The 10,874-nt window shown below is 52.0% G+C and overlaps 1 protein-coding gene across 1 annotated transcript in view; it reads right to left on the minus strand.

Moving 5' to 3' along the window:
• Positions 1-681: 681 nt before the first annotated feature.
• Positions 682-10,874, minus strand: part of LOC113207552 (single-minded homolog 2) — a gene marked incomplete in the record, with an annotated part of 13,515 nt that continues 3,322 nt past the window's right edge. Inside the window, 8 exon segments of the mRNA XM_052264334.1 lie at positions 682-3,403; positions 3,532-3,679; positions 4,679-4,785; positions 5,164-5,363; positions 7,730-7,815; positions 7,899-8,010; positions 8,235-8,324; positions 8,407-8,492. Of these exon segments, the coding sequence (XP_052120294.1) occupies positions 2,257-3,403; positions 3,532-3,679; positions 4,679-4,785; positions 5,164-5,363; positions 7,730-7,815; positions 7,899-8,010; positions 8,235-8,324; positions 8,407-8,492 (1,976 nt within the window).

The raw sequence follows: 10,874 nt of genomic DNA on the forward strand, positions 1-10,874 counted from the left end.
AAAACGCCTGGAGGGTAGGCAATGCTTTCCTGAATAGGGCCCCTGCCGCCCCCTGTCCCTCCGAGCGCTTGGACAAGACGAGAGCTTCGGAGAGGAATTGATATCTTTCGTTTTCGCTTAAGCTCTTAGCGCTGTTTACTTCTGGTTGATATTCTAGCATTGGCGGTAGTAATGAATTCGTCTATAGACGATTCAGTTTAAGCTGACTCGGGCACTGTCGGCTTTAGCAACAATCGTATAGCTACAAACAGGGACGTGTGCAGAACACGTCCTTGCCTTCTGCTTACACCCTGAAGGCTTCGGATTTCATAATACCCGAACCCGAAAAGGGATATTCTATAGTCAGGTCGGATTAAGCTGACTCTGGCATTGTGGTCACCAATAGGGACGTCTCTGCCCCTACTTACCTGTGATCCACCTCCAACGCATGTCAAATGGGCTGCCTGCCTCGCAGGCGCTATTGATCGTCCCGTGCTAGATGGGTTGCCCACCGACCGGGCGGTTGGTGGTCACCTTTAGTGCTGTATGTTAATTGGGTGTTCACGCTTTTACAAACAACCCTGGATCGTGGACCAGTTGGTTCTTTTTTAATAAATGTGCTGTTTTTTGAAACTTCAATGTTAAATGCTAAATTATGACATCATTGCCATAATGGTAGGGGTGCGAAGAGAAAATGCAAGATTTAAAATGGAAGACATAATATTGTAATGTATATATCACATTCTTTAAAATCTTAATAACTTTGAACAATACAAAATGTACACTCTAATCAGAATACATTATTTTATGTACATGAAATACACTCATTTCATTTGGCAAATATTTACAGAAACATAATCTCAATATCAACATAGTGATGGGTATTTTAATTATCTTCACAATGGCACGTTATAACACGCGAACAAAAAAAAATAATGACTAAGATGTTTGTGTTTCTTTGATATAGAATGCTGTCAAATTGTGGAAAACTCATTTAAATTCATGGAAACAAACAATTGATTTTCTTTACCTCATCAATGAGTACATCATCCCTTTTTCAAAGAGAATTGTAATTAAGACAAACCTGTAGGATTTCCTTTTCTATGCTGAAAATTAAATTAAGGTCAAACGAAAATTCCACAATGGACTCAAATAATGACTGACATTTGCAACTGGACGAGTGATAAATTAACCAACATTCTTTGCAATTGCTAAAATGTGCAAACCTGCAATTTTGAATGAGGTGCCACTTCTTTGGTTACAATTGGTTAATATACTAATTAAAACTAAAGTACGTAAAATGCAAAGACACACTCGCCAACTAACAACACCTGCTAACAGCTTGAAAGATATGTTACAGGATCCAAAAGGTACTGTTTATCTATGATGTAGATTTTTTTCTGATTTACAGTTTATCCAGAGATGAACATTTTTTTCACTTTTCAGGTACTTTTTTGATATGAAGTAGATGATACATGATACGTTCTTGGTTGGAGGGAACTGTACAATGAAAAATACTGATGCATTTTCTATCAGGAAGATAAAAAAAATGTTGCTGATCTCCAGGTTCTGGTGTAGATGCAGCAGTATTCCATTTTAACAATTTCACTTATGAGCTCCAGGCTCAGCTGTCATCAAAATGATGGTGATTTAAATACAAGCATGTTTTCGGGTGATGTAAGTACCATAGATACGAGGTTCTTCCAGTCAATAGGGCCTAAGGGAGCGTTTTTACCCATAAAAATGCGCCGGACCATTTATTTGTTGAATAGTACGTCTCGGGCGCAAAACATCACATGTCTTTTCTTTTAAAATAAGAAAGAAATAAAATTATTCACCTATTTTATTAATAACTAAGTTATATCACTGCTTTAAAACCAATGTCGTGAAGGCGGGCCTACAAGAAAGTCAATCCGACAAAATATGAGACAAGAGCATGGAAACTCATGTTATTCCAAACTTGTGTCTTCCATACCCATTCCTCATACATGCTGCACGGACACCTCATGGCCGGCACCCACCAATGGTCAAGCTTCTTATTGATAATGAGTTTGATATGCAGGGTGGTGCAAGGCTTCGCGTGCTGGATGGCGAGGCGCAGCCGACACAGTCACCCTGACAGCCGACATCAACACATCACCCAGGACTAGAAAGCGCAGATCGACACAACTCGCCAGTCATCATCAGTTGGACCTCACACCAATCTCGCCAAAACCATCAACATAAATTTTGAAATAAAATTATTGTCAAGAGTTTGTGGGGTACGCCCAGAGCGTTCTAGTGCACGTACTCGTTGACGTACTGCTGTGCGTCTACGATTACGCTAGTGTAGCCCGGTGGCTGGTGGTGCAGGGCGTTCTTGGTGTAGTCCTGATAGTCTTGGTGCCCGCTTGAAGTGAGGCCCACTCCGACCCCAACGCCTACCCCGACATCCAGATGGTGGTGGTGATGGTGGAGATGGTGGTGGTGCGGGGAAGTAGTCGTGTGGTGGTTGTGGTGGTGGTGGTGGTTGTGGTGCTGCTGGTGATGTTGGAGCGTCGGGGACATGATGTTGTTGTTGCTGGTGTTGTGGTCGTTGTTGTTTGTGGTGAAGTGGCAAGGCAGACCGGCGAAGGTTTGGTGTTGGTCCGAGGCGTACGGGAGGGCGGTGATGTGCGGCACCGCCGGTGCCGAAGCGGCGGCCTGCTGGTGGTCGCTCTCCGTGGACGAGCACGAGCTGGAGGAGGAGCTGTAAGGGCGCTGCTGCGGGTGCTGCTGAGGCAGCGGTAAAGGCTGCAGGGTCCCGGGGGTCATTGCCAGTTCCCCCTGGTCTGGGTACCAACAGCTCAGCTCGTGGTGGTACGAATAGGAAGGGGGCGGGGGTCCGCTGCTGCTGACGGTGTCCTCGTACGGTATGAAGTACGAGAGCGCGGCGCCCTGGCCGCCGCTGAGCCCAACGGAGCTGTCGCTGTACTCGTCGTCGCCCGGGAGGCTGGCCGGCTGCTGCGGCGCGAGGGGTGGCGCGTGCGGGGGCTCGGCCTGCACGTGGGTGAGGAGGGTCACCGGGGTGGGGGCGACGGCGGCCGAGGGGACAGCGGAGGCCGAGACGTCGAGCCGGGCAAACTTGGCTGGCCGCGGGCACGCCGGCGAACCGGGGGCGGGCCGCACCAGGGGGTTCACGCTCATGTGCTCTGGGGGCTGCGGCGAAGAGCCCTGCGAGAGTGGGGACGACGCCGCCTGCGACGCCTGCGAGGAAACGGCCTGCGAGTCGCCGCCGGTACCGCTGGAGGACAGAGAGGACGGCGCCGTCACCGGGGTCACCACCGGCAGGCACACTGGCGGCTCGACGACTTCGCGGGCCGCGGAGGACGTCGTTGGGCCCACGGGCGCCACCGGGCCGCGGATCTGCTCCATGTTCATCACCAGGTCTGTAGCCTCCGACTCGCTGAGGACAAGAAATATCTGGTTAGAGAACACTTTTGATAAGGCATATCATGAAACTTTATAGGCTGTAGCAAAGCACAATACTTTTATAATGATTTTTGTTATACGGTTCGTTGGTTCGTTTCGTACCTGAGAACATAATTGACCGACACAATACAGTGCGGTCGCGATGATCTCGAATTGTGCACGATGGTCGCGTAGCTCTGCATCCACACCCAGCCGCCACCTTTAGTTAGAAACCGGAAGTACTTGGTCGTCACCTGGCCCTTGAAGAGTACTGCAAGCAGAGAGAGAGGAAGACGGGTTAGGTTAGGCAACGTGCACGGCTCGAGTGACTGTGGGTTGCCTATCCGCAGATACACAGGCGTTCGTAAACCACCCGTCATCAAAATACACGGCGCGCAGGGCAACCTCAGCAACGCATCGCGACGAGTAATGCGTCATTCATCTAAATTCAATTGCAAAATTTCTTTGGGAGTCCCTACAATGGTTGTGCGCGCAACCCCTGGGGGAGGGGCGTACAGTAGTGTGGCGTGGCAGGTTGCGGCCGAGAGTAGCGGCAGGAGGGTGGGGCCCGGCCCGGCCGGTAGGCTGCTGGGGGTAAACAGGGAGCGCGGAGCTAAAAGGGGGATAATGCGCCGCTCTGGTGTGAGTGAAAGGGTGAGCGGGGGGAGGGGGGGTGCGAAACCCAATCGATAGATGAGGAGCGCGAGGGGCTGAGGGAGGAGGGAGGGGGCGGGCGCCACCCTATGCGCCGCGCCCAGAGCCTACCCCCCGCTTCAGCCGGCTACATGACGGGCTGAGCAAACATCAGCAGCCGATAGCAGAACTCCCCCGGCAAGCGCACAGCAGTCGCGGCGGCGGGGGTGGGGAGTAGAGAGAGGGTTGGGAGCGCGCGGGTACAGGAGGGTGGCAAACGGCCCGGGAGCGGAGGGAGGGTCGCTGTCGCTGCAGGGGCGGAGAGAGGGGTGAGGTGAGGCGGCCTGGGGCCTATGGAGAGTGTGGCAGCGTGGGGTCGAAGCACCCCCCAAGACTGAAAAATTCCTTTATTATTTTTTCTATTTTAAAGAAAAGCCCTTTCTGCCCCACCCACCCACGAAGACACAGGAACGCGCTAGGAGGGGGCATCTAGGAAGAGGGGGAGGGGAGAACTCGAGTTAAAGCGAAACCAGGCCGTCGTTTTAGAGATGCGACTTTAAGCTATGTATTAATCCTTGTGTTATTCTTTGAAAGTACTTGACAGAAAATTCCTTGAGCTATTCCTGTGCACACTTACATGTATGATGTGAAAATCTCATATGCATTATGTCACAGCCATGGATATATTGATACAGCGTCTTCTCGATGAGGTCCTGTGGCTCGTAGCCTGTGAGTTGAGAAACCCTGTAAAACAGAAAAAAATACGATTGAAGAAAATGATACGAGCAGTATTTTTATCCACCGCGTATAATCTAATAACCACACTGTAATAAGTGTACAACAAGCCAGCTCTTTGAACCGGAGAATAAGAGTTTCGCAGTTCGAAATAAAGAACAAAAATGATTTTGTAATTGCATATCTCCAAGGTTGGTGTGTACTGCTCCCCTGCGCAAGGAGTTCTACAGTTATTGTACGACCTTACATTTTCTACAGTCAAGCTCTAAATATTTTATGTTACAGCTTAAGCCGTCGATTTGTTATACACTTCAGGAAAGAGGTTAAAGCATGAGTCTTATAGGGCGGAAGAAGACAATGCTGAATAACAGAAACGAGATTTTTCACCTTGCATCGAGGAAGATGAGCTTGAGGTCCAGCGAAGCTCTGAACATGAACATGTTGGAGTGCAGCTTGATCTCGGTGATAGCAGATGGCGGCAGCGAGTGCCCAACCGCGACCAAACCCACGTTCTGGTAGCATGCTTCGTAGGGAGACGTGCTCGTGGCTACCTGCTTCACCTTCAGGTACCCAGAACAGTGTATTACCTGCGCCAAGCAGAAAAGAAACAAACATCAGTCAACGGATCCTCCAAAACATGCATGTGATTGGGACTTTTCCTTCGTTCCTCTTACAGAGTTATATTTTGGGCAGAGCCTCGGGGTGTCGGATTTATTACGAAAACGTCCCCCAAAACAGGGAGAAAATAAGGCATACGTTATACTACGTTGACTGCACCAAGAACGTAAGCACAACAGGGGTCCAGTTTTATTATGAGATGGTGTGAGGAGATGTATGATGTATGTATGGAGCTTAGTGTACAGAGCCAGATAGACGGACGGGTCGGCGGCTAAACTATATAGGCGGGGGACGCAGCAAAGCGCGTCGCGGATACAGAGCAGTATGACAGTGAGTTCCTCCCGGGGGATCCCTGGCTGCTGCCATTGGCTGCGGGAGCGGCAGTGGGGGAGGGGGAGGGGGAGGAGCCCGCGGTGACTCCTCCCATCTCGATCCCCTCCCCCTCCTCCTCCTCCTCTTCCTCATTGCCACCCTCCGGCCGCCTGCGCGATGCTCGTCTGCGCCACCCACACCCACCTCGCCTCGCTGCGCCTAAACCCAAAATGCTCCAGAACTTTGTAACGAACGATACCAGACTGGAGATCATCAAAATGTTGGAAGAGTTTCTGGTGTTTTCGTTTTCGCTGCGGACGCTTGTTTTTTGTGCGCAATATTGCAAAAAGATACCGTATTCTGTTGACAGACGTACATTTTCAATAAAAACGTGGAGCTCTTGTGCTCTAAGAGAGGAATTTAAATGCATTGATTCTCCTTTATTTTCATGGAAGTGCCAAGAAAAAGACGGGAAGTTTTATCATGAAACCAGAGCATCCCCCTTTGGACAAAGATGCGGGTCGAACTATGCTGAGAGAAGAGGAAAGCTGCAGCCACGAGCGGGGTGCATACATACACGCCTACAAGTTTTTAGAGCACCCGAAAAATCGGGCCATATTTCAATGCCGAGATCCGGGCGGGTTTGTTTATCTGACATTTGTTTACATGACGCGAAGGAACAGAGCGCCGACACTGGTGGGGCATTGCTTTCATTTTCTCTTTTCGACTGTACACTTTTCTCCTCTTCTTTTCTTTTAAGGCTAACTCTATTGGAAACCGATCCTGGCGGCACCGCGCGGTAGTGCGACCAGCTGTGTAAATGCGCTTGCACACCCACCCCCGCGTCGCCCCCGCGGGGAGCGAGGAGTGCCCTTCACTTTACACAGTTTCTTACCCTGTTTGCACTTTCATCTTTTCTTTCTCTTTTTTGCAACCTCCCTCTTGTACTTTTCTGGCCTCAACATACTTTCATGAAGTACGACAGAGAACAATTTCTAATTTCAACCTGTTCTCATTTAGAACAGCTCTTCGCATTGTACACCTACAATAACTAAATTCGACCTGCAGGAGGCAAGGCTCTCCGCGTTAGGATACCTCCCCCCCCCCCTCCCCCGAGATGCTGGAGCTGCTGGAGGCAGCAGGGAGCTGCTGGAGGCAGCAGGGAGCTGCTGGAGGACACTCTAGCGCCCGTTTTGTTGTTCTGGAGAGGAGGGAGCCCCACTGGCACAGCCCCGCCGCGCCGCTGCCGCTGCAACACCAGCCACCGCCCCTGCGTCCCCTTCACTGGTACACAGGCCGTGTTTAGTCAGCAAATTAACGTAGGGGGAGCGGAGGGTGGCGTGGCGCGGTGCGGTGAGGCGGAGCCTGGAGGGTGGTTGAGCTCGACTTGGGTCAGGGGCGGACAAGACGAGACTCTATGATGAGAAGGGCCTAAACAGCAGGAGGAAGGAAGACTACTAGACTGTGGTTTTGCGTCTCTGAATTCATGATTTTACGGCGAAAGAAACCGTCCAGACCATCCCCTTCGCAACTTAAAGTTCATATTTTGCATCTTGGCCTAAAATGAAGGTACTTCGACTGCCATTCATAAACTCTCCCGCGCTCTTTATTTTGCATGTAGTCCAAAACACGGTTCAAAACTTTATTTTTTAAAAAAGTAAAAATGAATCTGGTGCAGTGAGTGAGTGGCAGGTGTCGTGTAAGGTACAGGGCCCGCGTCTGCCCGCGCATACATTAGACGGTCTCTCATTACTTTGTGCCCCGCGCCGCTCGCCCCGCCGGGCTGGGCCGTGGCACCCACGGATCACACAGTTCCGTAAGAATTCCGTATTTAGCCTAAGGAATTCCTAACAGTGCACAGCAGTGCTAGCGCGATACGGCCTCGTTTAGTGTGTTGTTGTTTTTGAGCTTGTTTCCTCCGTGAGAGATACCTCGAGGAAACTTATTGCAAAGAGTACAGGAATTGAAAGTGACGTTTTCGAGAGACAGAGCAGGGAGCAGGGGTCGAGGGTTTTATTCTCACCTTGTAACCAGCGGTGGTGAGCCCAGCGTTCCTTTTCGCGAGGACACATTTCATCCGGAGGAAGAACGCCCTCTCAATCTCCAGCTCTGGAAGTTGAAGAAAAGTGTGAGCAATTTTGATTGCAGATATACGGGTCGATACAAGTCGTTGTTGCCCGAGATGCATTTACCAGGGCTGTTGTTGTCAGCATGCAGCGGCTGGTGAACGCTGAGGACGGCTGTCATTTCGTCGTGGTCTGCTGGGTGGATGTACTCGTACATGGAGTTGCCCGTAAGCTCCACCTGTAACGCGAAAATGAGTTGAAGCGAGCTGCGAAGGGGTGCAGGCCCACACCTGCCAGATTCAAAGTTAAACTATTTCGCACAAGTTTTCCCGCTGTTGCGGTTGCCGGTGATTACACCATCGAAATGGAAAACAGATAGATTTAAAATTGGTAACTTTTACTAAAAAAAGAGTTATTAGTTTAAATTTTATCCCATCACCATCACGGTACAATATCTCCCACCTGCGAAAGTCCGAGATGCACAGATGCCGTCTCAGAGATGTACATGATCTTGCCGTCCGGAGCCACCACGAATATGAAGCCGTCGAGTGTCTGAGCAAGGATACAGTAACAAAAATTATTGACGGTGACATTTATTATTTATACATCTTCAGCAATATGTTGTTGTACCGACCTGCAGCAGGTGCGACCCCAGCTCCTTGATGCACGACTCCCGGGGGTTGACCGGACAGGGCGCGGCTCCCCACGCATCTCCAAGGCCTGCAAACGACGACAAACACTCGGATCAGATCAGCTGTCAATAAGGTCATCACTTTATTTTCTCACGGTTCCGTTCCGTTAGATATCAATCACCCACACTTCGCATCGCAGGATAAGACAGAACGGTCCCCCCACCCCACTTTGACCGATTGGCAGATTTCGGGTGATATGGAGGAGGTGTCAATCATTCAGCAGTGAATCAAAAGGTGGCTATATTCTTTGAATTTTGACAAAATTTGACTTGGAACAAGGCTTGTCGGCATGGACCACTACAAGCGTGGTTTTATGCGCCGCTCCCTGCAACAGCAGATGATTCAATTTGATTCCCATCGGTGCGACACACCCAAGACGGGGAACACACAAAGTGTTGGCTGCTTACAAGAACCCCCCCCTACCTGAAGCCACCCCAGCACAGGCGCACATGCGGCGCTCATGCGGGCGGCGGCAGCGCTGGACCTGCGGGTCGGGATGGAGAGGGGGCCCCTCGACCACCCTCGTCCGTAATGAGATGAAGATAGAGCCCAGCCGCTCCCTGGCCGCAAAGTGATTTTATTATTGTTATGATTATCTCATTATTATTGTAGTTCGAAGATGCGCTGCCGCCGCCGCCACCGGTCTCCTCTCTATCTACCCCATCGATTCAATCGATCTATCGACCCGCTATACGCGGCACCCTCCCCGCTCGCTCCCCTATACCGGCAGCAAACACGGTCTTGACGTTTCGGAGAAGGAGCAAGAGACCCACATCGTTATGTTTCGCCGCGGGGGGACGCGCGAGGGCGAGGGGGTGGCAACCTCACAGCCGACGACGGACACCTCGCAGTCTCTTCGTCTGCGAAAGGCAAATCACACCATACGACTCGATTCATATTGCTTCGCTGCCACCGCGCGCCTGGTGACTGCGCCGCGCGCGGCCGTGCTGCGGGGGGCGGGTGACCTGCGCGACAAACAAGCCGTTCACGGCGCAGGACGAGACGGCGGGCCGCGGGCACGGCTCGCGGTCGCTCCCCCCGCGCTCACGCCCCGTGCCCTACAAGGCGCTCACGCCCCTGTGGGCTCACGGGCAGGGCCCGGCCAGGCCCGGTCAGGGCGGCTCTCGCCCCGATATGGAGCGGCCGCGAAGGAGAAGCCGCCGGGTGTACGTGCGCCAGTGCGCCGCGGCGACAGGGCGGGCGCAGAGACAGACAGAGGGGGTGGCGACGCGCAGACAACCAGCAAGCGTCGTTTTGCAGCACGCGCTGCTCACGCCTGAGGCACGGCACGCCTCGGCGCGACAGTTATGGACCTTGTTGACCGCACTGCTTGGTTAATAGAGTAACCGCATGCACTGTTCACAAGTAAGGCAACTAACCACTCTTTTGCTTTGCCCTTCGTCGGTATTAGCGAAATGCCAAGACCATTTCGAACGACTGATTATTTCCCGTCATTTTCTCTAGTCTAGTTCTTCTCCAAACAAGAAACGATTTTTCTGGGTGTAATACGGATCACATATCATCCATGATACGAATGAAATCGTGTGTATTATGGACAATTTGATTCGTACTACAACATGGCTTCATCCGTTATGGTATCGTCCTCGGTATGGTCCGTCCCGTCAGCGCCGTTCTTTCTTCTAGTTATACTGTACCAGGTGCAGGCGTGCGGACGGGTTGCATACTCGCACGGCGCCCTAAGGCTCGGTGAGCGACAATGGCGATAGGCAAGAGCAACACCGCCCGCACGCCTGCATCCGGTGCAGTGTAACCGGAAGAAAGAACGGCGCTGACGGACCACCCCGAATATTGTAACAGGAGAGTGTGGATCAATTTGCTTATCTACAAAATTGAAGGACTTTCGTATATTCGCATGGTACAGGCTCTGGAAGAAGTCCTGGAGAATCCTCGTGCGTACGCCTCATCGCCGCAACCCTCGCCCCCTACCCCCTCCTCCAGGCAGCAGCCCTTGGGAAAGGTCGTCGAGCCCGACCATGCGGCACGTACGGTTGACCAGGCACGCCCCGCCACGACCCGCCACGCCCCACCCCCTCTGTTGCGTCACGTTCGTCACGACAGTCACGCGCGCGATCAGCTGACGTCACGGGGTGCGACTTTGGGGCGTGGGGCGAGGTCCCAGAGAAGGGCTACGACTATACAACTCGTTAGTCTTGACCCTGGGGGGGTTGGCCGAGTCCGAGGCCGTGTCCTTGTCTTTGGTGCTGGAGGAAGGAACGATACATGGGCGCCGGCACACAAGACTGTTAACGAACCTGGGGGTTGTTAGTCGTCTCAGGAAGTCTAAGATCCTGGAGGAGCGGTACTCGGGCGCGGTCGCCCCCTCCCTGGGTCTGTTCTCGCAAAGGTCTTGGGAAAGGGTTAGCGCCATCCAGAGCTGTTCACCCGCCCC

Source organism: Frankliniella occidentalis, unplaced genomic scaffold (assembly GCF_000697945.3).
Source record: "Frankliniella occidentalis isolate FOCC.00 unplaced genomic scaffold, Focc_3.1 Scaffold18, whole genome shotgun sequence".
In the NCBI taxonomy this organism is placed as follows: Eukaryota; Metazoa; Arthropoda; class Insecta; order Thysanoptera; family Thripidae; genus Frankliniella; species Frankliniella occidentalis.